Genomic DNA, 26974 nt, shown 5'->3' with positions numbered 1-26974 from the left:
TATATCCCTTGAGAGCAGCGAAAGAATAACAATGTTATTAATTAAGGATATTATATTAATTAATAAATAATTAATTAACAAATAATGGCAATTACCTCTAACTAACCCATCTTTATTAAAGCCGACAAAAGAGCCAAACAAGACAACTATTCTCCTAAACGAAACTCTCTCTAACAAATTATTAAACCTCTATTTTTATTATTTATAATTTCATCCCCAAATCTTTTTCTAATTTACCATTTCCCCCCTAAAATTTTATTATTATTATTACACGTCAATGGTCAGAATTGTTGGCTCTAAACTCATATATACCTCTTCTCTTTATATATATATATAAACACATATATCAAACCCTCTTCTCTTATTATTAACAAACTATCTCATTAATGAAATTTAAGTTTGATTTGAAGTCCGTAAAAGAATTTTAGATAAAATCATGAGCCCAGCAAATTCAATCAACGGTCAAGATCGAGATCATATAATCAACGGTCCACGTCCATCGCCATTGAAGATCAACAGAGAATCTCATTCGATTCAGAAACGTCAACCTGTGATAATCTACACTCATTCTCCAAAGATTATCCATACTCAACCTTGCGATTTCATGGCTCTTGTTCAGAAACTCACCGGAAAATCCAGATCCGATGACGACGACAATGACGACCAAAATGACGACGATGACGATGATCAATCTTTTGGATCTAAACGACATTATGATTCTGCTAATTCTTCTTCTTCAAACGACGTTAAATTAGAGGATTCTTCTTCTACTTCGGTTATTACGACGGAGGAGAATTATATTGGAAAATCAGTAGGCGAAGCTTCGGTGGCGGCGATTTCGAGTAGTGGTAATATTAATTCTGGTCCTTATTTTGGTGATGTTCCTTTGTTTACTCCGACCGGCGGCGGCGATTTCTTCTGCTCACCTCGGCAGCCTGGTTATCGATTTTCCGATACGACGTCGTCTTTGTCGTTTCCGTCTCCGAATTTGGGAGCTTCGCTTAATTCGCCGTCGTTTCTTGAGTTCATAAAAGGATTACCTGAATATTAATGATTATGATTATTATTATTATTATTATTATTATTATCGGTAATTAAGCTTAATATAATTTTATAATTAATGTTTGGTTAATTGTAATTTTAGGTTCTCTTAATTCATTAATTTTATTTTTTATTTTATCAATTACTATTATTATTATTTTCTCATTTACTGAACGTGTGAAAATTTGAAATATTTGTGTTTTAAGTTTTATTTCTTTTGTTTTGACTTTCTTGTCGTTTTTTTAAAATTGGAGTCAAATTCAATGATATGAAAATTTCTATAAAAGAAGATAAGAACACACATTGGTCTCGTATAATACCGTGGACTTTTTTGTTCTTTTTTTAGAAAAATATATGAACATGAAAATTCAAGCAACATTAATTGTCTAAGCTAAAAAATTATATATTTTGAAATTCTCTTACCCAAAAAACACGCAGTTTTAATGCGTGGTTTGAAGATAAAATTTTATTGGTAAAATATACTTTGCCGTTAGACGATGAACTATTTTTTTTTTGACAAAGTGATTAAAATCACTCATGAATTTACGACGCCCACGTCCGCCACCGGCGCCGCTGGAACCTCCTCGAACCAGGATAGCTCATCGTCTAACCGCAGAGCATGCTTTGCCAACCATAGGCCGCTAAAATCTAAGAGCGAGCCCCATGGGACAAAACTGCCCCCGGAAATTTAGACAATAAAGCTATAACATCTTCTAACAACGCTCCCAACTCAATATAATACTGAAGTTCCACCTGAAAAAAATCAAAAAACAGAATAAAGCTTTAATTAGAAAACTACTTAAACTGAATAGATTCAACCAACCACCAATACTAAGCAACTAGATCTCCCTATAAAATACTAGAACTAGCCAAAGGGAGTACCCTTTGGCTAGTAACAACTAAATTATAGCAATATACTTCATGACCTTCATAGGATCCATATTCCTTACCTTTACCCTTTTAAAAACAAACATAAATAAAATTTTCCTTTTAATACCCATTATTCCTTAAATATTCAAAATATTATATACTAATTATTTCATTTTGTCTCTTAAAAGTATTACTTATTTTTAGACTAAAACATGTCAAAATTCTTAATAAATCAAATTGTTTATTATTTTATTTATAGCGTAAAACATGGTATCTATAATCTTTATTCAGCCTAAATTAAATCAAAATTGTATTAATATCCTTAAAATTTAAGATTGCACTCTTCACCTTCAAAATACATTTTTTCTAATACCACTTAATCATACATTTAATTAATAAAATTAAATTAATATTAATTAATCCAATTCGTTATTATGACATAATGCTTCCTTATTTATTATTTAAAAAGATTACCTTCTAATTATTATACCATTCAAATTATTATAAAAACCATTCATATTAGTATCTTCCTATACACCTAATAAGGCAATAATCTCAATACTTCATTAGCATTTACTTCTAATTTATTTCAATATCTTTCCAAAAATAAAATAAAATAAAACAAAAAATTCTCAATTCACAATAAATGTTCCTACCTCCAATTAATTACAAAATCTCACATTTATAATTTATATACAAAAATTAATATTATGTTATCCATAATAAACTAATGAGGCAATAATCTCATAATTACATATCATAATTGTTAGTTATTAAATTTTATAATATTTTTTATAATTAATGATATCTTGTAATTTTAACCAAATTATCTTAAATAATTAGGGGCCAGCCATAAATCAGGCGCGAAAACCTTGAAAGGCACCAAAGCCATAAAGAATGGCGCAGCTCATCCATCAAATTTGTACTTCCATTTCTTCCATAAAAAACCTAATACCACTCATCCCTAAATTATTTAAAAATACAAATAATGTAATAATTTTGTTACATTCCCATAATATTGATAACAAACAAAATTCCTTTATTAGTGTTCTCACCTCCCTTTATTACAAATATATCTGAAGCAATATATTCTCATTGACCATTAGTGTTCCCACCTCCCTTTATTACAAGATCCTCAAGATTCTAATTCTTCAATTTATTTAATTAATTATAATATTAGAATCTGAATATTAAAATTCCAAAAACGAAAATTCCTTAAAAAAATAAACCAAAATATAGCTAATAGGAATTAGCATTTAAAATAAACCCTCTTAAACTTTATTTCAGTTTAAAATATTCTTTAAATCATACCTTAACTAAAATAATCTTTTTATTCCGACTAATAAATCTGTATAGTGCATAACTTTAACTTTAAAATATTCTTCTGTCAAAATTTTCTTATACATTCAATACCAAATAACATGAAAATTTAAACAAATTACCCTAAATAATTAGGGACCCAACCATATAATAGGTGCTAAAGCCTTGTAAGGCGCCAAAGCCATAAATAATGGCGCAAAATAGAACAAAATCAATATAAAACAAATCTATAACAAAATACAGTGTATCACATTATATCAGTTCACCCAAAAAAGAACAAAATCAATAACAAACAACAAGATGAAATCAACTATCGACCATTTCAGCCTTCAACCCAACACGACACTGACCGAGATCTCCCAAGCTCAAAACTAAATTTAAAAATTTAACTCAAAAACTTCATCCCAAAACTATACTTTAAGAGCCTTCAAATGAATAACGTTAATTGGTTCCAAAAGCTCCCAATGAGAATTCAGTAAAAACTTTAAAACACCAAAATACAAATAAATCTGAGACTACAGCTGATTAATTTGGACTAAAAAGAGAACAAACATAGTATTAGGGTATAGCTATGCTATCTAGCTCACCGAACACCCAACTTCACAATAAAAGACAATATCAGAACTAAACTCTAGTGACCCATTACCATCACATTTGGGTGACATTAACAATTTACTCCTAACATCTAAATCTATGGTCTCCCCAAATTACAATTTACAACTCTCTTAACACAGCATACTCACATAAGTACTCTGAAGAAATAATTTTATGGAAAATACCCAAGAAAAATAAAAAAGAACGTCCAAATTGAAAGCCCAAAAGAACTAAAAAAGACAGCATAAAGGGAAAGTTATTTACCTGATTAATATCCCCTTTACGCGCCCCAACATGAAGCAAAGTCCAACCTCTATCATCCCTGTCGACCTCAGATCGAAACGAGCGCCAGTCCTAGACAAACTTCGTCGCAAAGCACTAATCTGATCCTGATCTTCAACCATACTGTTAATTTTCGTCTAAATACCAAGCTGCACCGAAAAAGAAGTTCAAGATTCTATCTTGAATCTTGAATAGGAGGACAATGAAATCCCAAAAGGGTTGATCAAATCTTCACAGAAAAGAAGAAGAAAGTAAAAAAGTGTAAATAGAAAAGATCAATATCTGGGAAAGCACAACCTTGCACAAGATTCTAAAAATAATATTTAATAATATAACACAATTAAAAAATTTATTTCAAAATATCTAAATAAATTAAATATTAGATTTTAATATAATAATAATATTTGGTTTTAATTTGAACAGGTTGAGAACATTCTTGCTTGAAGGGTTTTTTTGCCACACACACAATGCTGCATGGCATACACTTCACAATATAATTTGCGGGACCGCGGCCAAATTGGACGCTTATCTGACCATCGTTCGTGACCGGTTAAGCTGCGATGTCCACGTGTTTCATGGCGAGGACGACGAGCTCATACCGGTCGAGTGTAGTCACAATGTAAAGGCGAAAATTCCAAGAGCTCATATCAAAGTAATCAACAAAAAAGATCACATTACTATTGTTGTTGGTCGCCAGAAAGCTTTTGCTTCTGAATTAGACGATGAACTATTTTAATTATGGTTAAAGACTAATTTAGTGTAGACGGTAACATTTTGTACCGAAATATAAGACTATTATAACTAATCACCGAGAGACTATTAAAACAATTAAAAGAAATGGAAAGAGATCTACATCAAACTATTCAATAAGCATTATTGAACGATGAAATTGAGATATTATTAGACACGGAAGATAACAATAATTTTATAAAATATATTTAGGAGGATTCCATTTAGTATCTTAAAGTGTTCAACAAAAATATCAATATAATAATTGGTTATTAGCAAAGAAAAATACATATGTATATGATGTATATATTTTTAATTATGGTTGGGCGACGTACCACTACTATACATGCACGTACTTTTTTTATTATGGTGGAGCTGATTTGTTCATTATTAATTAAGGTGCCGTTTGGTAACACTTTTGTTTTTAAAATTTTTAATCACAAAATGAAAGTAAAATTTTTGTTTTTAAAAAATTTATTTTTAAAAAACAAAAACGCGTTCTTAACTTCTTTTGTTTTTCAATTTTAAAAACAGAAAACAAAAGTGTGTTCTGTAAAGTTCACTTTTATTTTTATTTTTTAATTTTATTTAAGTCGGATCTAGGTTCGGGGTCGGATTCGGATTCAAGTCAAAAGTCGGGTTCAGCGCCAGGGCCGTGGGGAGGGGATTTGGGTACGGGTCTGGTCGTAATCCAAAAGATTGATTAAGAAAAAAAAAACTGTTTAAAAAAAATATTGAAAGTAATTTTTTTTTTGTTTTTAAAATTTTGATTTCTAATTATAAAATTGAAAAGTAAAAACAGTTGTATAGAACATGTTTTTGAAAAATATTTTCACTTTACTATTTTTAAAAACAGAAAATTGAAAAAAGTGTTACTAAACGCCACCTAAGTTAATTAGCAGTTGTTGACTGAAGACCTCTAGTGGTGATCATATATATAAAGGTACACTTAAATATTAGTGATTATTAAGTTGATTTGGGCATGTGATTTGACCAAGAAGATCAAGGTCATCCAATCCAACGTTAGTCAACTTTTAATTAGGAAAAGGAAAGAGGAGAGAAATGAGATCTATATTAGGGTGAAGTAGTAGTACTACTGGATTTATAGCTGTAATGGTTGAATTCTATTTTTTTATTATAATTATATTTGCGTGGACATTTATTTAAAATTTATTACATTAATTTATTTATTTATGCCAAATAATAAAAGTCAATTAATTAAGGTTCTATTTGGTACAACTTTTAAAAAATTAAAAGCTAGCTACTCTTTAAAAAAATTGTGATAAAAATATATTTGATAATCAATTGAAAAAACAACTTAACTATTAAAGAACTAGTAAACATCTCGCTTTTCGTGACAAATGTATAAAATATTTTAGTTAATAATAATTACTTAGTAAAATTATATTAAAATTTTAACTTTACTATTAAAAAATTTGTAACATAAATACTTAAAATATTAAATTTGTTGCTAATAAATATCGAAATTCGAAAATTGTAGTAGCATAAATCCTCAAATTTGTAAACTTAACAGTTTTATAATTTTATTGGTACATAATTTAATGGTCTTGAACAAAGACCAAGCCAAAAAGTAAGAAGAAGAAGACAAATTTGAGTTTGGGTTTGATTCATTTATGGTTTAATTTTTATTCTGCTGTGTGTGTTAAGTTTCAGGTTCAATTTTATTATGTGTTTTTAATGTTTAAATTTTAGTATTTTACTGAGGTTCTACTATTTAAGTTTGTGTTTATAAGATCTGATTTTTAATTTATTTATTTTTATAGATTTTGAGAACTTGAAATTTGATGTTGTTTCTATATTGATTATTGAGATTGAGAGTTTGATTTTTAATACAAATTAAAGTTTACCAATTTTTACAATATGATTTTTATTCTTCTTTTCATATACAAATGTATGTAATATATTTGTATATCACTTTATTTCTTAGAGACAATTCAATATAATGACTTGATGATTATTATACATATTATGATTATTGCCCGGTTTTCTCTCAATATACGTGGCCATCCCGTTATAAGACACGTGGCAAATCAGGCTCTCCTACCTGAAAATGATTAAAGAAGAACAATTACTTAGGTCAATCCCCTCTAGAGAAGTCAGTAACTATTTCGGGAGCTAGGTCCCAATCATGGGAAGTCTTGCTCGCCTTCCTTTCTGACAACCGGATGGCATTTAACCCCTCCGGATTTGCAGTACCGGAGATGAATTATCAGTTAGCATTTAATGCAATATAGAGGAAGCGTCTAGGAACGTACTTGAGAGGACGTGTCAGACGCCATAAACCTGTCTTTCAGCAACTATGCGATAATCAAGGATATATATAAATGACGACTCCATCATGAATAATCACATCAATCAAGAAAGGATAAGGGCTAATCCCACCTAAACCCTAGGCAACCTACTACGTCGGGTATGCATGCCCTATTTTGTAAGTTTGGGAATTTGTGCATGCCCAAGGCTGACAGTTAGGACAATTGTGACCTTTCTTCTTTTTGACAACTGCCATAAATACCCCTCAACAAAATTAATGAGGGGATCAGAAAAAAGAACACAGAACATTCTCTGTAAGAAACACCCACCTATTAATAACAGAGACTTGTGAACTAAGGCTCATTAATGCCCCACGTAAAAATATTTACATCAACTCTTCTTAAGCTATCATTATTACATTAAAGATCTAGTTGCCGAAAATTTCGGTCAACAATGATGTTAAAACATTAATAAAAAATTTTGTTTTGTATTGTTAAAGCTTTATTAGTTTGATTTTTAAATTTTCATAATAATATTCGATAATGATGATAGTGTAAATTGCTCAAACTGCACTGCACCACACTGTATTTTTCGTGATGTAGGTTTTGCAGTTTTAAAATTTAACAGTGCGATTACGGTTTGAAAAATTACAAAAACCGCATATACAATTTGGTTTGAAAAAAAAAAAGCTACTTACAAATTAGACAAGTTTAAAGGCCCAGGTTTTTTTTTTTTTTTTTGTTAATGAAGTTGACTTAAAAATCAATCTTAAAGACAAAATAGGCCTACCACGTTGTACCTAAGTCCATCTCTTTCTTTTATATGGACAACGTTGTAATGAGGCCCAAATAAGGAGAGGAACAAAAAATATTGGGATTATTTTACAAATACATACAAACAATAAAAAAATTACAAAAATACAATTTTACAGAATTTTAAATATTTTAAATATTTTTACGATGTTTTTGATTTTATTTACAGAAAACACGGTCTTTTTATGTTGTACTTTTATTAATTTATTGTTGATTTTTTGTTATCTATATGTTATTTTTTGTTGTTGTTTTGATGTTATTTAGATGTTATTTTTTGGTTACTTTTATGTTATTTTCTTGTTATTTTTATGGAAAACTATAAAAATGTAAAAAAAAATTCTGTAAATGTAAAAAGTTATTTTTTTTTCCAAAAAATTGTGTCTTATGTAATTATCCCAAAAATATAATAATAATAGAGCCTTTCGTAGTGTCCAAAATTTTGGATGGGAGAAGTACTACTAGGCTAATAGAGTCAATTTTGGCATTTTCATTTGAAAGAATTGAGGTTGTTTTTATCCAATATATAGCCCTACTTTATTTTGTATAATTATAATATAAATAAGTTGGTGTTTAAAATATATAAATTATTAGCTATATCATAAGGTTAATAATATTTTAGATGTTGTATTTTATAAAATTTATTGAGTGATTTTTTTATTAAATAATAAATTGGATCTTATATTTTTAAAGGCTAATTAGGATATTTTCCCCCCGAACTTTGACATGTACTAAATCATGTCCTCTGAACTTTTTTTGTCGTTAAAAATTCCCCCTGAACTATTAAGATTGTTAGATTTAAGGACTTTTGTCTAATTTCATTCAATTTTGCTGTTTCAGTGATTGTTTATGTACTAAACCATGCTCCTCAGATTTTGATATCTACCTGTTGCTCCAAAATTCGCCCAAAATACGTGGACCAGTCAAGAGGGGACACGTGGATCAGATAACTTGGAAAGATTTGCTAAGTCTTTTTATGCCACCAGGAAGCGCTATTAACATGGGTCCCGGAGGAGACACCCGGAGTACAAGTTACTCCTGGAAGCTAGTATAGCGTGAAGGCCCTCCGGGATGTGTCAGGTCTCTCCCGAGAAATCAAGTCGCATTTAATGCTGCATGGGAGGAAGCGTGTTGGGACTGTAACACGCAATAAAGTCTGACGGCACAACCCCCAAACAGCAGCGCTACAGTAATGATCATTTAAGTCTAGCGACGGCTACTCTGCGAAGAGTCACGTCAATCATAAGACAAAAAGGACATTCTCCATAAAAGCCCTACAGCACCTAGGGATTTGACCATGCATCACCCATGGTATATTCATCGGAAATGCCCAACTTTATGGATACTTACAGACACATGTGTAAGAACAATTCTAGGGATTACCCCACCAAAACACTATAAATACCCCCTCAAAGCTCATTTAAGGGGGTCGGAGAATCTTGGTTGCAAAAGAGCAAGAAGAGAAAAAACTCACCAAGAACATTCTCTGTATTTAAGAGAAAAATATTCTCTCAAGTGTAGAATCTGTATTAAATACATCCATTAATAGCAGTGGCTCGTGGACTAAGGCTCATTAACGCCCCAACCACGTAAAAAGTCTTCATCTCACTTTCTTACAGCTCATCATTACAATTATATTTTAATAGTTGCCGAAAACCTCGGTCAACATTTTGGTGCTTTCATTGAGAGCTGAGGAAAGCTGCTTCACAACAAGCATTTAACTTCACGATAATGGTGGAGACAAGAGCTACACGTCATCCTCGCCCTCTAGAAGACGCTCAAGATCCCAATGAGGAAGATGTAGCCTCAAGGGCAGCAGAGGAGTTCGAGGAAGAAGAAGAAGGAATAGTTCCCGATGAAAATCACGAGGAACACCTCGACGAGTACGCTTATGATGATGGAAGCTACCAAGAGCTGGTGCTCCTCAGACAAAAAGCTATCGATCATGAAGCTGAGATCGAAGCTCAGAAAGTGCGAAATCAAAAGATGCATGAAGTGATGCTAGCCATGCAGAAAGCCATGGAGGCAGCTGGTATTCACGTGCATCCCAAGGCGATGGCCGCTGGACTCGACGGGGAGCCAGCGACGTCTTCGCCTAATTCCCAGCAAAGGCCTAGGGAACCTAGCCCTATAAGGCACCCTGCTGAGGAAAACCAAGCAAAAAACCCTACTTCTGCCCCTGGTCGAAAGAAAAAGGCGCAGGATCCGCGAAAGGTCCGCTCGGATTTCCCTAAAGGGAAAGGTCCGCAGAGGGGCAAGCCCCAAAGAGGGAGTCTTGGCCCTCAGGATCGAGGGGACCGGAAAAGCGTTTCCGTGCACCAGGAACCAGGGGGTAGAGGAAGAGGAGGACAGAGATGTCCACCCATTGATCTGAGAAATCAAATCAATGGGAATCAAGGTGACCTCCGGGATCACCTTGACCAAAAAAGATACAGACCCGTAGTCTCCTCGGGTACTGTGAACGAAGGGATTATGGCAGAGCTTGCCATACTTCGAAAAGATATTGCCCGAGTCTCCCGGAGGCAGAAGGGAGATGACTCCGACTCGGACAGTGAGGATCGGGAGCCTTGTGCCAAACATATCCTGGAGGCGGAGCTCCCTAAAAACTTCAAGATGCCCGAGATGGCGGCATATACTGGGAACTCCGACCCCAGTGATCACTTGTCACGATTCAACCGAGTCATGACAGTCATGCGGGTCAGCAATGACGCCAAATGCTTATGCTTCCCCCTCACTCTGAGCGGATCGGCAGAGGAATGGTTCAAGAAATTGGAACCAGGATCGGTGGGATGTTGGAACAAACTCCAAACCAACTTCCGGAGATAATTTGTCGCCGCCAGGAAGGTTAACTTGGAGGTTAGTGCCTTGACCAACATCAAGCAACTGCCCACCGAGACCTTGAAGAATTACATCAAGAGGTTCCGAGAGGAAGCCTCAAAGACCAAGAAGGTCGACGACGGACAACAGCTTGCGCTTCTCCAAGCAGGAATCCGCACCGGAACTCCCTTCTGGAACGAATTACAGCAAGAAGGCGCTGCTAGCCTTCAGGACTTCCAGAAGCGAGTCCAAAAATATATTAACCTCGAAGAAGCCCAGATCGTGGCTTACGGAGGCTATTATCCCACCGGACGGCGGGATACATGCCGGGAGTATCGCCCTCGGGTGCATCGTCCCGACCGCGACCCCTCCGATAAGTGGCATACGGTTCGCCACTCCGGATACGCCAGGGCCAAGCTTTGCCCCCGGCATCTTCCCATTACGGCAACCCGTCCGGGTGAATGGACGGGCTCCTTCACAGCCGCCCCGACCGCTAGCTTAATGTGCCCTACCCGGGGGTCGAGAAGCAAAAGGTCTTCCAAGGGCGGCACCCGAACGGGAGAGAAGCGCCAAAAGAAGGGGTACACACCCCAATACACCCGGTACACGTAGCTCACGGACTCTCAGGAACGTGTATATTTTGCCACAAGGCAGAATACGCACTACGGAGACCCCGGCCATTGTACGAGACGGCTCCGGAGAGATCCGAGTAAAAGGTGCGAGTACCACAACGACATTGGCCACAGCACCAATGAGTGTAAAAATCTCAAAGATGAGATTGAGAATCTGATCCGTTTGGGCCACCTCTATGAGTGGATCAAAATAGGTTGCCCCACCTTAACCGGGGCGAGGTGGCGGGGGTATGCCTTCGGGAACACCGGGGGTACAACGGGAGTATTGCCTCCAATGCTCCGCAGTGTGACACCCGGCATATACCCGGACTACCGCCCCGGCCTAATGGACGGGTAGCCATGATCTCCGGAGGTCCCCATATCGGAGGAAACACTCGAAAGGAGCGAAAGAGATATGCCGAGGCCGCAAGACACAGTGAGGTGTGGGAGGTCACTCAACTCCCAGCTCAACGGCCTCGGCTAATGGACCAACCCATAACATTCACGGAAGAAGACGCCAAGACGGTGCGCTTTCCTCATCACGACCCGCCGGGTCATAGAGACCCCCATCGCAAATAAAGTGGTGGCTAGGGTCCCGATTGACAATGGAAGTTCCGTGAACTTGCTCTTCAAAGAAGCCTTCACCGCGATAGGGTTGACCGACCGGACCTCTCTCCTAGCGGATCGCAGCTCACAGGGTTTAACGGGACAACGCTAATCCCGATGGGAAAAGTCGGGCTCCCGGTGACCCCGTGCCCGGATACCCCCAAAGCACGTTCAAGTATTGCACCTTCGTGGTGGTAGACCGTCCAACAGCCCTACAACGCAATCTTAGGCCGACCGGCCCTCGTCGACTTTGGTGCAATAACTTCAATCCGACACCTATGCCTAAAATTCCCTACCCGGGGAAGCCGGAGTCGGAACGGTGAGGGGAAATCAAGGAGAGGCCGTGCAATGTTACAATGTTGCCACCCACTTACCAATACTCATGGTCCGGGCCCCCGAAATAGAGAAGGCCGAAGAAGACGAGCCGGATCCTCGCATAGGATCCGAAAGGGTCGTAGAACCAATGGAGGACGTCGAAGAGATACCGTGTGCGACGACGACTCCACCAAAGTACTCCGGATAGGGAGAAGCACTGGATCCGGAGGAAAAAGATAAAATAATAAAAACAACGAAGGCGCCATCGACATTTTCGCATGGCGCCAAGAAGACATGACCGCATCGGCCCTCATGTCATCACCCATGTACTCAATGTCAACCCGGACATGCCCCCGTACACAAAAGAGACGCCCGCTCGACTCGGTGAAAGCCGAGGCCTTAGAGAAAGAGGTGGATAAACTTTTGTCCAATAGCATGATTCGCGACGTATACTATCCGGAATGGCTGGCCAATCCGGTCCTGGTGCCCAAGCCAAACGGGACTTGGCGGGTTTGTATAGATTTCACGGATCTAAACAAAGCACCTCGCCCAAAGGACGTTTCCGCCGCCCGGGATCGACTGCATGGTGGACGCCACGTCCGGATTTAAGCCGCCGTCTTTCATGGATGCCTATGCCGGGTACAACCAAATAAAAATGCATACGACAGGACCGGGAGTGCACTAGCTTCGGGGACCGATAAGGGGGTATACCGTTACCTAGTCATGCCTTTCGGACCGAAAAACGCCGGAGCAACCTATCAAAGAATGGTTAACCTGGATGTTTAAAAGCCTCCTGGGACGAAACATGGAAGTATATGTAGACGACATGCTCGTCAAATCCAAAGCATGCAACAGCCATGCAAGCGACTTAGAGGAATGTTTCGAAGTCGTCCGGAGATACGGCATGAAACTCAACCCGAAAAAATGCACCTTCGGGTTCAAGTCGGGAAAATTCCCGGGCTTCATAGTCGACAAAGGGGGATCGAGGCGAACCCAGAGAAAATCCAAGCTCTCCTGGACATGCCATCCCCCAAGAAACATAAGGACGTGCAAAGTTTGACCGGAAAGGTAGCCGCACTGAGCCGCTTTATCTCACGGTCCACGGACAAGTGCATACCCTTCTTCAACATACTGAAGAAATGCCAAAAGTTCGAATGGACAGATGAATGCGAGGAGGCATTCAAAAGGTTAAAAGACCACATGGCCAAACCTCCTATCCTATCAAAACCCGTCCTTGGAGAAGACTTGTTCCTTTACTTGGCCGTCTCCGAGCATGCGGTCGATCTTGCACTAGTCCGGAGGAAGAAAAAATTCAGCACCCCGTGTACTATGTTAGTAAACGCATGATAGGGGCCGAGACAAGGTACCCGGTTATTGAAAAGTTAGTATTCTGCCTCCTGATGGCATCACGGAAGTTGAGACCATACTTCCAAGCCCATCCGATCAGAATTTTGACCAATCATCCACTCCGGCAAGTCCTCCAGAAGCCTGAAGCATCCGGAAGACTCCTCAAGTGGGCAATGGAGCTGAGTCAGTTTGACTTACATTACGTGCCCCGGATTTCCATAAAAGGCCAAGCCTTGGCGGACTTCATCACCGAATGTAATGAAGCCGAGGCAACAGCCAATACACCGGAGCTACCCATCCCCACTTGGAGAGTATTTGTGGATGGAGCTTCTAATGAAAACGGTTCAGGAGCCGGAGTGGCTATGATATCACCTACTGGGTTGCGGCTCCAAGCAGCACTCCGATTCAACTTCACGGCTTCGAATAATGAAGCCGAATACGAGGCCCTGATAGCAGGGCTAAAATTGGCTAAAGCTGTAGGAGCCAAGAGGGTGGAAGTCTACAGCGATTCTCAGCCGGAGAATACCAAACTCGCGGCGAAAGAATGGCCGCGTACGTAACAATAGTCCGAGAACTGCTCCACGAGTTCACGGACTATAAAATAGAAAGAATCCCCCGAGAAAAGAACGCTCACGCGGACTGTCTGGCTAAGTTAGCCTCGTACAGCGAAATCGAAGAGCTGGGGGTAGTACCAGTGGAACGCTTGGCAGAGCCAAGCATCAAAATAAAAGAGACCACACAAACGGTTGGGCAAGAACCCAGCTGGATGGTCCCCATCATAAAATACATAACCACAGGTGAGTTGCCCCAAGAGAGGGCACTGTCTCGAAAGATTCAGTATACCGGAGAAGACTCAGCATGCCTTATTTAAGGTGTGTATCGGACCCTGAAGCTAGACAAATCATGCTGGAGGTCCATGAAGGGTTCTGTGGAGATCATACGGGAGGACCCAGCCTCTCAAAGAAAATATTGAGGCAGGGATACTTCTGGCCAACAATGAAAAAAGATTGTATAGACTATGTCCAAAAGTGTGACTCGTGCCAAAGGTACGCGAACATACCGAGAGCTCCTCCAAATGAGATCACTTTGATGACCAGCCCCTGGCCCTTCGCGGTCTGGGGCATAGATCTCATCGGGTCTCTACCTACGGGAAAAGGAGGAGTAAAGTATGCAATAGTAGCAGTGGACTACTTCACCAAGTGGACAGAGGCTGAGCCTATGAAGACAATAACTGCTAAGAAGGCGTTGGACTTTGTTATTAAAAACATAGTGTGTCGATACGGCTTGCCTCACAAGATAGTCTCAGACAATGGAAAGCAATTTGATTGCGAGGAATTTACTGACTTTTGCAACCAACACGGAGTAGTGAAAAGCTTCTCCACGGTAGCCCGGCCTCAAACAAATGGCCAGGCGGAAGCAGTCAATAAAATCCTAAAGGTCACCTTGAAAAAGAAGCTGCTGGCCTGTAAAAATAACTGGCCGGAAGAATTGCCAAGGGTATTGTGGGCCTACCGGACGACCCCCAGGACCACAACCGGTCACTCGCCGTTCTCAATGGCGTACGGTTGTGAAGCAATGGTCCCGGTGGAAACATTATTCCCATCCCACAGGAGGACGACTTATGATCCGGCCACCAATCAGGCCTTGCTCCAAGAAGCTCTGGATCAAGTCGAAGAACTCCGGGATGAGTCCCAAATACGGATGGCCGCTTATCAAAAGAAGGTGACAAAGTATTTTAACTCCAAGGTTAAAAATAGAAAATTCGCTATTGGGGATATGGTCCTAAGAAGGGTTTTCCCAGCCACCCAAGAACCCGGAGTGGGGGTACTTGGACCAAATTGGGAAGGACCATATGAAATCGAGGACGAAATCGGTTCTGGCACTTACAAACTGAAAAGAATGGACGGAACTACTGTCCCAAGAGCCTGGAATGCCGATCACCTCAGAAAATATTACCAGTAGCGAATTAAACTTAGATTTTGTTCAAAGGGTTTGTACCGTCCAAATGTATGCCTCCTCTATATTAAATAAAACTGAGTGTCTTAAAAACAAAGTTTCTATGCCACTCAGGGGGGTACTAGGGTATACCGCACGGACAAACAAAAACAATCTAAGTAAAATATCCTGACCCAAAGGGCAGGTCAAGCTAAGTAAAATATCCTGACCCAAAGGGCAGGTCAAGCTAAGTAAAATATCCTGACCCAAAGGGCAGGTCAAAAAATATGCGCAAAAATAAAGAGCGTAAGTATAAAAACCCTGAGCCAAAGGACAGGTTGAAATATATAAGTGTGAAAAAGAAAAAAAGATCACATATATATAAAAATAAAAAAAAATATCCTAGCCCGAAGGGTAGGTCATACACATGTAAATGGCCCGGGGACAGCCTTAAATTGTCTCCCTTCAAATAAAAGCCGCCGCCCGTATGTAAATTGTTCTAAGGCGAGAAATATGTACAAACAAAAAAAAAAAAAAAGAGGTTATAAGAAGAACGGGTAAAATGCGGGTCAATAATATGGCGGCTCGGTCGGCCGCGGTGGAAGACGAGGTCTAATCCGTGCCTCAAGCTCAGCATCAAGCCTCTTCTTCTTTTCCCGAAATTTGGCAATCATGTCCTCGGGTTTGGGATAAAAAGTGAGCTTGATACTCTGATCGTTGGTGGCCCAAGCCATGTAGACACCATCGTCAAAGCGCTTCGGGCACCGGGCGCAGGAGACAGGAGAAAGGAGCTCGGCCCTCTTGGCCTTCCTGGTAGACTGATCTTTATAGTCCCGAAGCTCCTTCAACTCCGCAGCTAGAGCGGCCTTGGATTCGATATCCGACTGGTGAGTCTCCTCTAGAGACCTCACCTTGGCGGCCATTTCATCCAAAGCCTCCCTGGCCTCCCGAAGATCTCGCCTGGCCTTCTCGGCAGCCTCGGTTTGAGCCCTTAGTTCCTCCTGATGATGGGCCTCCATCCTGCCTCTCCGCTGGGCCTCGGCCCGGATCATGGCCTCACTTTGAGCCTTCCTCCGGTGGCCTCCTCTTCCTTGGCCTTGGCCTTCTCTTCCTTGGCCTTGGCCGCCGCTTCGGCGCTCGGCCGCCTCCTGGTAGATCTGCCTCTCCGCTGTGAGGTCTTGGAGGACCTTCCTGACGTCGTTCATGTCCCCAAAGTCGGACAGAGCGAAGCCATGGTTTATGATATTCCTGGAGAGGCGACCAGCCTCAGCAGCAAGCTGAACCATAACGGGGTATAAGAAAAAATTTCTCAAAGGAAGAAAACAAAATACAAACAACAAAAAGGAAACGCAAAAAATTGCAAAGTACTTACCACTGTAAGGGAATGGCTGAGGTCCTGGACCTGGAAGATGGAGTTCAGGGAAGCGCAAGTGGCAAACCGCTTGGGCGCACAGCGTGTGGCCGAGAAGCGAACTCACCTGGTCATTTCCGCGGCAAAGGGAGCCAAAGTGGGCCCTAGGAGGGGACGGAACCAGTCCGTTAAAGGGTCCAGGTTGAGGTTCCACGGATCGTGATAGTCCGGATGGTTGATGCTCGCCTCAACCTCAGCCCGCAGAATCCTCCTAAGGGCCTCCACCTCGGCATACCCCCGGGAGTACTCGTCCATAGCGTAGTTGTGTTTGGCTACGCGAAGCTCCTGCCTCACCTCATCCCCCGGAATCGGGGTAAGATCAATGTGAGGAGGAGCAGGATTTTCCTCCATCGGGGAAACCCCGCCGTCTAGGCCATGAGCGGGGAGTGTCGGCCCTCCGAGGCCTCTTCGGCTCGTCCCGGGCAATCATCTTGCCCTTACGCTTGCGAATCAGAGCCACTTCAGGCTCCTCCTCGTCCTCCTCTGCTACCACTGGAAGGGCTTGAGGCTCTCCAGTACCCTCGGCGGCTTCCTCCGAGAAGTCCCACCCTTTCCCTTGGCCTTCCCCCGGAAGCACCTCCTCGTCATCCACTAAGTCAATGGTTTCGGGAGGAGCGCCGGAAGGAACCTTCAAGGAAGGAGCCGGGGGAGAGGGGGTGAAAGCCGGAGGAGCCACGGGAGTATGAACCCCGGCAAGCTGTTCCAGGATGGCATCCATGGAGGTACCTGTTCCAATAAAATAAGCAAGTGTTAGAAGTTCGTGAGAAACTGCTTATAAAAGGTGCAGCAAATAAACTACTCCTACCCGAACTTCCTAGTTCGGCCCTAGCAAAGTCCCGAACTTTAATGCTGGCAGCATCATCTCCAAGATAACTGTCCGAGGGCCGAAACCAGCTGGACGCTATGTAAGCCGACGGACCTAAGGGAATAGGTTCCGGAGGGCGGGGCCCATCCGGGACCGACCTAGGTAATCTCCTAAGTTCGTAAAATAAAATTCCTTCAAATGATCCCCCCACCGGGTCGACGGCATCTTAAACCTACGGAGACGCTCGTCGAACCCTATGGGCCTATGACTGGTATATTCATCAACGGAAGGGACATAGCGAATTATCAAGGGAGACTTACCACCGGCACCGGAAGTGCTAGCACCGGGAGCACCCGAGTTTGGTTCGGGGGCTGAAGGCTGAGGCCGGAAGTACGGTTCTCAGAAGAACCTTCAAGACGAAGGGGCCCCCCGGCGGAAGAACCCCCAATCTCTTCTTGAAGAATCTTGTCAAAAAATTTTGCCTCGGACTTCACGCCAATGGCTTGGCTCCTTCGCACCACCGACTCCCCACGCGAAGCCCTCTCCCGCAGGCACTGGGCCTTAGAATACGCCTTCTCCTGGGCCTTCCGGTAGAGATAATCTTGATACTTCTTCTCTGCCGTGGCAATGAGCTCATCCCGGAAGGCCTTCTCCGCAACCGGCGCCCTCACATTAGGGCAGATGACCTTGGAGAGGTTGGAGTCATCCACGGATTGATGAGAAAGGATAAGTTTAGCCTTTCTACAATTCTCCGTGGTGACCAGGCCCCCGACATCAAGATCGGCGTGGTCGTAGGAGGCGAAGGCTAGGGCCCTTCGAAGGAAAGCCTGAGTGGGGAGCGTCCGCTGGTAAGGTGGGATCCGCACCCACTCCGTGAGAAGCTCCGGGTGGTCCACGGCCCTGAACCCGGACGAGAAGAAAAACCGGTGGCGGTACTCCTTAACATGAGTCTGCCTATTATATGGAACCATCCCCTCGTTAGCAGGGTGGATCCGGAACCCATAAAAACCATCCTTAAGTTTGTCCCCTTTCTTGGGGACGGATACAAGTTCATAAAAATACAAAATTTCCGCCAGGCTGGGAGACCCCCAGCCGCGGGCGGTGTAAAAAATAAATAAGCCTGAGAGCAGGCGGTAAGCTTGAGGAATAAGTTGGTATGGCGCAAGGCCGACAAATACAAGAAAATTCACAAAGTAATCTTGGAGCGGGAGCATGGCACCGGCCATCAAATGGGTCTGACTCCAAGCCCCGAAGCCGTCATAGTTGTGATTAGGCGTCTCCGAGTCACGAGGAGGCCGGTGGAAGGTCCCTGAGGTAGAAGGTTTGATCCCAGCCACATTAATGATGTTCTCCAGCTGGTGAGGGCAAGTCAGGGTCGATCGAAGCTCAGCCGCTTCCCAACCAGTGGCACGGGACTTGTACCCTTCCTGGGCAACAGGTCCCAGAGAAACCTCCTCCAGGGTGGCTATGTTTTTCCCTTTCTTCTTCGAAGATTTCGAGCCAGAAGCAGACATTTTATGTTCTGAGAAAGACAAAAAGAAAAAACCCAGCAGGTAGGCCCCATACCAAACCCTAAATCAGAAAAGGGAGTGGGGGTCCCCTAACCGCCGGAAAGAGGCCCTCCGGACACGTGTCACTCCGGGAAACTCAGGAGAGAATCCCTGAACAAGTGTCGGGTGCAGTAAAATCGCAGAAAAGTGGTTTTGCAAAAAGGAAAAGAAAAGAGAAAAGCCTTCCTATGCCCTAAGCAATTGCTAATCGAAGAACACATGGCCTTCTTCAAACAAAGTTGTACGCCTACAACAGAGGCATGACAATGGCGACTCTACAACTAACACAGTAAACATAAAGCGGAACTCGAAGAACTTAAACACTCACACACCCAGAAGTCTCTAAGTGCGAACCCAGAAAACAAACAAAGTAAATGTAAGCATGTTATTATCTAAAGATGCAAGAAACTTACAGTTGATTGTTGAACTGGGGGTACTGAGTATGGTTGAGTGAGAGTTGAGAAGCACTGGCAAAACCGAACACTGGAAAATTAAAAGAAGTGTTTAAGTGTTAAAGCAGTTTGTGCTACTTTGAGGAATTTTCTCTTTGAGAAATTCGAGCAGAAATGGCAAGGAATGGAAAGTAACCAAATGAAGGAAAGGTGGTGGCTTTTATAGGCAAAAGTGCATGAGGAACAGGCGTCTTCACCTACCAATCGTACGGTGGGGGAAACGCACGATTCGAATTCCCAAAAGATCAACGGACCAGATCAATCTACCATTAAGGCGGTGGAAACGTTTGAGTATCCGTCTGACACCATCAATGCGCCGCATCAATCATGGGGCGTGAAACGAATCGACCTCTGCAAAAGTGTATCGCCGCATTTAATGCCATTATTAGACACACCTTCACGCGCCCCCAAGTCGTATCAGAAGACCGAGGAGGCGGCTGGAAACATTCCTGCGAACAAGCATATTGCTGCATTAAATGACATCATTTAATGTGCCCCCACGCGCTCGAGGCTCGAGCTAGGGGAACGAGGGGTCAACTGGAGACACTTGAACAAGCCTTGGTTTATTTTTACTAAGTAAACAAGGCTTGGGGGGTAAATGTTGCTCCAAAATTCGCCCAAAATACGTGGACCAGTCAAGAGGGGACACGTGGATCAGATAACTTGGAAAGATTTGCTAAGTCTTTTTATGCCACCAGGAAGCGCTATTAACATGGGTCCCGGAGGAGACACCCGGAGTACAAGTTACTCCTGGAAGCTAGTATAGCGTGAAGGCCCTCCGGGATGTGTCAGGTCTCTCCCGAGAAATCAAGTCGCATTTAATGCTGCATGGGAGGAAGCGTGTTGGGACTGTAACACGCAATAAAGTCTGACGGCACAACCCCCAAACAGCAGCGCTACAGTAATGATCATTTAAGTCTAGCGACGGCTACTCTGCGAAGAGTCACGTCAATCATAAGACAAAAAGGACATTCTCCATAAAAGCCCTACAACACCTAGGGATTTGACCATGCATCACCCATGGTATATTCATCGGAAATGCCCAACTTTATGGATACTTACAGACACATGTGTAAGAACAATTCTAGGGATTACCCCACCAAAACACTATAAATACCCCCTCAAAGCTCATTTAAGGGGGTCGGAGAATCTTGGTTGCAAAAGAGCAAGAAGAGAAAAAACTCACCAAGAACATTCTCTGTATTTAAGAGAAAAACATTCTCTCAAGTGTAGAATCTGTATTAAATACATCCATTAATAGCAGTGGCTCGTGGACTAAGGCTCATTAACGCCCCAACCACGTAAAAAGTCTTCATCTCACTTTCTTACAGCTCATCATTACAATTATATTTTAATAGTTGCCGAAAACCTCGGTCAACACTACCAAATCATGCCCCTCAAACTTTGATATGTACTAAATCATGCCCTCTGAACTTCCATTCATGTTATAATTTTTTTACTAAAATTAGACAAAAATTCTTAAATCATCTAATAATCTCAATAGTTCAAGGAGAATTTTTAACGGCAAAAAAAGTTCAGAGGGCACAATTTGATACATGTCAAAGTTCGGAGGGAAAAAAAATATTAATTAGCCTTTGTTAAAATGATACAAAATATTAACATGAACTAAATTCTCAATAATATTTTATCATATAACTAACTTGTAAAATTTTTTAGTACGAACAAATGTAAAAAAATATAATTAATCTTGTCATAATACTTATAGATCGAGTTATTATTAATTTTATTTTGACAAAAGATCAATTTAGGGTATTAATTTGTAAGATTTTAAAAGATACATAGTCTAATTTGTCATTTAATAAAATAATGAGTCAGATCGTTAACTTTTACAGAACAAAATATCTAAAACAGTTATCTCACCTCTTTCTCCTATAGAACTGTTTTTTTAACAATTCTACAGATCTTTAATTTAGTTGCAATAGTTTATATTTCACATTTTAATTTATTAAAAATCAACATCTCCATTACTAAGTTATTTAAGTACTAATTAAATTCCACAAGAAGCTAAAAGCAACATCTCCATTACTATATTCTTATAATTTGTACTATCTTTTTTAATAGTGGATTTTGAGGGAAGATCATATAATTTTGTAATTGTTAACAAGCCAAACCAAAATTGAAAGAAAGAAATCGATAATCACTTACTTATATATAATACGGATTAATTTATGATAATTATGATAAAAGAATAATTTCTAATTAGGCACACCAACTACTAATAATTATTCACTTGTTCAAGAAATATTTAGAGAAACATTTTATAGGTAATGGACTATAAGGTGGCACTTGACTTTCTTAACACATAATTAGTTCAGTGATAATATATACTTTTCTTTTTTAAAGTGTTATTATTATTATTATTTAAAAACCAAAAAAAAAAATCATAATTTGATTTATGAGATTCTTCCTCACTGTCTTTAATTTTTCATATTATTATAATCTTAATACAATATATAAAAGCGTTAATAAATATGATAAAGACAAGAGTATTTTTATTAAGTATTTGGGCACCAATAGTACTTAGTATTTTCTAAACGTATCGTGTTGTGATTGGTTAATGATGCCTTAAAGTTATTATATTAAACTATATGAGACTTAAAATTTAATTAGACTAATAGCAATATTGAAACGCATAAAAAAATATTAGGCACTACTATTTTAAGATAAAGACATCCTTTAGTATAAATCAATTTATTAATTTTAAGTTTTAGCTAATTACACCAATAGCAATTAACAAGTATGGGCTCGTTTGGAACGCCGTATTAAGTCGTATTGTATTGTATTGTATTATATTGAATTGGATTATATATCATATTTTTATATAATACGATATTAAACTTTAATTTATACTAAAATATTATATATTTAGGTGTCCATAAAAGTTAATACCACATATAGTTTTATGTAAAAATATTACATAAAATACAATTCAATATAATACAATACGACCTAATACGGCGAACGAGCCCAAAGTGTATAAGTATAACAATATACATATATTGTCGCCTTTTGAGAGATGATGAGTTAATTAATAAGAGGTTGTTAAATATCATTAAATAGTTTAGAAAAATATATGTGTAAGTGATTAATTAATTTCTGAACATTACAATTTAATAGTTACAAGGGTAGATAGATACACGTGAATTTCATGGGTGTGAATTTGATGAGCCAATGATTTAATTATTTTTGTGGCAGTGATACATCTGACAATTATGAAATTATTATTATTTTTTTTATAGAAAAATGAAATTATAATTAAGTCACTGTCCACACATATATAGTTTGGGAAATTTATGTAGTACACACTTTAAGTATATGTTTTTTTAGGCTCTTTGTCTATTTTAACATTTGAACAAAAAATTAGTGTAATTTTTTTTTCAAGATTTTGTATATTTATATTATAGCTATTTAGGATCGGTTGTAAATTTTTAGAAAATTTTGAATAGTTTAGAGTAGTGATAATAAAGTTCAAACAATTATTTACCATACGCATTAAAAAACACAGATGTGTGTTCAATAAAATATTTAAACCTTATTTAATTGTAAATTACTCAAAATTTCTTAAAAAATTTATAAGTAATCCTAAAAAAAACTATAGTGTACATAATTATGAAAAAAAAAATTAAACTAAAAAATTCTCTTAAATGTTGAAGTAGATAAAACCAATGGCAGAGGGAAAGGGGCATGTGGGGTTATTTGCCTCCTCTCAGTTTTTTGTTCATATAAATTTTGTGTATAAATTTTTAAGTATGTTATATTTTGACTCCATAAAAATAAGTTTTTTTTTTTTTAATTTATGTCCTTACAAATTTTTATACTTGTCCCCATAAAATTTATACTTTTTATTTTTATCCTACATATTTTTATTCATATTTGCTGACTCCGAAAAATGCTCAACTGACAGTATGGTCGTATAGATCTAATGCTTGCCACATGTTACACAAACAACAAAAAAATATAAACACAGAGATTTGTTATAGAGGTTCGACTCCCTTGTGATAGCGGGTAATGACCTACTCCTTTTTTTGTTGTATTAATACCTAGAGATAATACTATTCAGATTGCTATAGGTGGGGTCTGATATAACTCTCTATAAGGATACAAAACATGAATCAATAAATAGATCTCTAATGAGGGGGTGAGATTGCCTCATAGGCGTGTGAGAGATAAAGCGAAAAGCCCTATGGGGCGTGAGAGAGAGAGAGAGAGAGAGAGAGAGAGAGAGAGAGAGAGAGAGAGAGAGAGAGAGAGAGAGAGAGAGAGAGAGAGAGAGAGATTATGGCTTTCATACTTAGAGTTATGTGGAGGCTGAGTGACAGAAATGCAACTTAGGTTTCTAGGCTAGGATTAAGGCCTTTATATAGGAAGCCTTAAACGCTAAATTGCAATAAAGCCCTTAGATATTTACATAGGTTATTAGATAATTACAAAAGATTAAAGTGCCCTTAAATCTAGATATTATTCATCCATTCTATTGGGTTTTTAGGGCCCAATTTGCAGCCCATGCGTGTTGTCCACGTTTTAGGCTATGCATGAAGTCCTGCCAGGTTAATCCTAGCTGCCCAAGGCTTGCAGGGGAGGTCTGGCCGGCCATGGTCCTGCCAGGACCTGGCAGGTCATGTGCCTGCCAACCAAGGCAGACCGTGAGTTGAAATGGACCAAAGGAAAAAAAAAAATTGGCCCCTTCTATAAAGATAAATGATATTTTTAAAAATTATTAAAAATATATGTATATTTTTTAAAATATTTTTTTTATTTGGGCCCCTAAAATGAGTGGGCCCTAGGCGCGGGCCTAGCCCGCCTATGCCTAGGACCGGCCCTACTGCCAGGATCTGACAGGTCACTATAGCTCTACCAAGAGGAGGTCAGCCTTTTGCAAGTTGATGACAGCTTTGTACATCGTTTTCTTATAAAGGTCAGGTTCCCTTAGTCGAACGGAGGCTTCTTGGTCTGGAAGTCACTTCTTGACCGGCCAGCTTGTGCACAGATCCTGGCCGGCCTATATAGACTCACCCTGACCGGCCTATAGGCTTCTCTTGGTCGTCTAATGATGTTGGTACAACTCCTTGAGGGCTCGCTTCACTCCATTCGGTTGTTGCTTGACGGTTTTGCTATATCATGCATGGAGGCCTTGTTTTGCTATTGGCAAGGTTGTACTCTGTCTGTGACTTACGTGGACATGCCACATCAGGTGAACAAAATTTGAGTTAACAATATCCTTATAAAATTTATATTTTCATTTTATTCTCACAAAATTTATATATTTTTTAATAAAATTATATCCTTTAATAATGTGAAAAAAAAAATTACCCCCACTAAATTATTAGACTCGAAACAACCATTTAGAAAGTATATTGTACACAGACGCTTTGTACCACTTGGAGATGGTTAATCTGAACAAGAAGATTCCACTAATTAAAAAAAAAAAATGAAAATATTATCACGTGAAACACACACACCTTTTTTTGGATTATTGGTAAGAATAGTTGAATTGAACCATGACTTTTCTCATTATTTAATCAGCTTAATACCATTTTATAAATATAAAATATGAAAAGTCTCTGTTTACTGAATAGTTTTCCAAACATAATTACGTATTAAAATATTTAATTAATAATGCATTTAATTTATTACAGTACTGATCATTGTTCCCATGAATTTGTTGTACACGAATATAATAATATTTTGTAATTATTTTTTTAGCTAATAATAATAATCAATTAATTAGATCAAAACTAATATACGTGGTGACCATAAATCATCGATGATAAATTAATATTTACAGATTCTTTATGTTGGTGAATAATCCAATAATAATGATAATAATAATTATGATTATTATTAATATTATTCTAACCAACTACCAATTTTCTCTCTTTTTTTTTTGTCTACAACAGATATGACCTAACCGCGTCGACACACCGAGTCGCCGCCGAGTCAAGTCTTGCCACGTCAGCTGACTCGTCCGAAACTAAGCCAGAAAGAGCGTCCCACCAGATTTCGTCCACGTCAGCTTTCGAAAACTTCTTCAACGGCGAGCTAACTTTTCTCAAATCGCCGATTGTTAATCCGCCGCTGACGTCATCTCTGACGTAGACCTTCTCAGCTCCATTGGTTGCGACTCCAACAATCTTCCCCAGCTGTGGGCCCCACTCGGCCAGAATAGCCGGGATTCGACCACCCACGCGCGCATCCCAAACTCCCATACACGCGCGCCCACCAGACTCGTTCTCCTCGGCCGATGAATACAGAGACACCACTTTCGGGTTTGGGCTTTCGTCTAGGCCCAATCCAAGGCCCAAACTATCCCAAAGCTTAACAACGCTCTTGCCAGATGAGAAATCAGACCACGAGAATTGGTCCACGAAGCTCCGCCGCCTACGAAGACCAAAATTACTACTCTGCCCTTGAACAGCTTCGTCAGAATCGTACGAAGAACACGAAACGTCGTCGTCTTCGTTATCATCTTCATCGTTTTCGTCGTCTTCGGTATCGCTGGTGAAATCATAATCATCATCATCTTCATCAAAATTGGGTACAAGGGATTGTTGTTGTTGTTGTGAATTAGATTTATTACAAAAATGACATTGTAATCTAATAACCAAAATCTTGATTCTACTAATTATGGTTCCAAAAGAAGCTATCACAGCTAGAAATAAAGCACCCCATTTCCAGATATTATGAGCTTGAAAAGCTTTTTCTCTAGCTGTAATTGAAACAATCTGAGAAAGAAAAGATGGGTTTTGTAAACAAGTAACTCCGGCACCGTCGAAATTACTAAATCTGTTAATAACAGGAACCTCCATAATTTCAAGAAGAAAGAGAAATAGTATATTAAAGGAAGAAGAAGAAAGAACAAGGAAGAGGAGATTTTGTCTTGTGAGGGGTTTTGGTGTTTATATAAAGAAAAAAATAATGATTGAAGTGGTAATAACGTAAATAAAATAAGTTTGGAAATGTGAGATGACGACGTGGCAGATAACGGTTGGAGGTTAGAGATGGAATTTTCCGTCCACGTCAAGAGAGTTTTTGAGAACTTTTGGGAATATGAAAGGAGAGATTGGAATGGGTTGGTCAGAGCTGAGTCATTTTGGGTGGGAATAGCAAAAGTGGTAAGAGGGGTAATGGTGTGTAGACTAGACAAGAAGGATATATATTGTGACCAGCTGTGCTTACAATTTAGATAGA

The 26974-nt window shown here is 39.5% G+C and overlaps 2 protein-coding genes across 2 annotated transcripts; one reads left to right on the top strand and one right to left on the bottom strand.

The window, feature by feature from the left end:
* The first annotated feature begins 340 nt into the window (after positions 1 to 340).
* LOC115712513 (VQ motif-containing protein 20) lies at positions 341 to 1177 on the top strand. The gene has a single exon (XM_030640800.2). It carries the CDS (start codon positions 437 to 439, stop codon positions 1049 to 1051), a length of 615 nt encoding a protein of 204 aa, XP_030496660.2. The 5' UTR covers positions 341 to 436; the 3' UTR covers positions 1052 to 1177.
* A 24214-nt stretch (positions 1178 to 25391) lies between these two features.
* On the bottom strand, positions 25392 to 26963 carry LOC115714229 (uncharacterized). The gene has a single exon (XM_030642839.2). It carries the CDS (start codon positions 26590 to 26592, stop codon positions 25675 to 25677), a length of 918 nt encoding a protein of 305 aa, XP_030498699.2. The 5' UTR covers positions 26593 to 26963; the 3' UTR covers positions 25392 to 25674.
* Between the last annotated feature and the right edge of the window lie 11 nt (positions 26964 to 26974).

Source organism: Cannabis sativa, chromosome 4 (genome assembly GCF_029168945.1).
Source record: "Cannabis sativa cultivar Pink pepper isolate KNU-18-1 chromosome 4, ASM2916894v1, whole genome shotgun sequence".
NCBI lineage: Eukaryota > Viridiplantae > Streptophyta > Magnoliopsida > Rosales > Cannabaceae > Cannabis > Cannabis sativa.
This window is presented reverse-complemented; position numbering and strand designations above follow the sequence as displayed.

Coding starts and splice junctions, on each gene's coding strand:
- LOC115712513 (XM_030640800.2), top strand. CDS start 437: ATGAGCCCAGCAAATTCAATCAACGGTCAAGATCGAGATCATATAATC.
- LOC115714229 (XM_030642839.2), bottom strand. CDS start 26,592: ATGGAGGTTCCTGTTATTAACAGATTTAGTAATTTCGACGGTGCCGGA.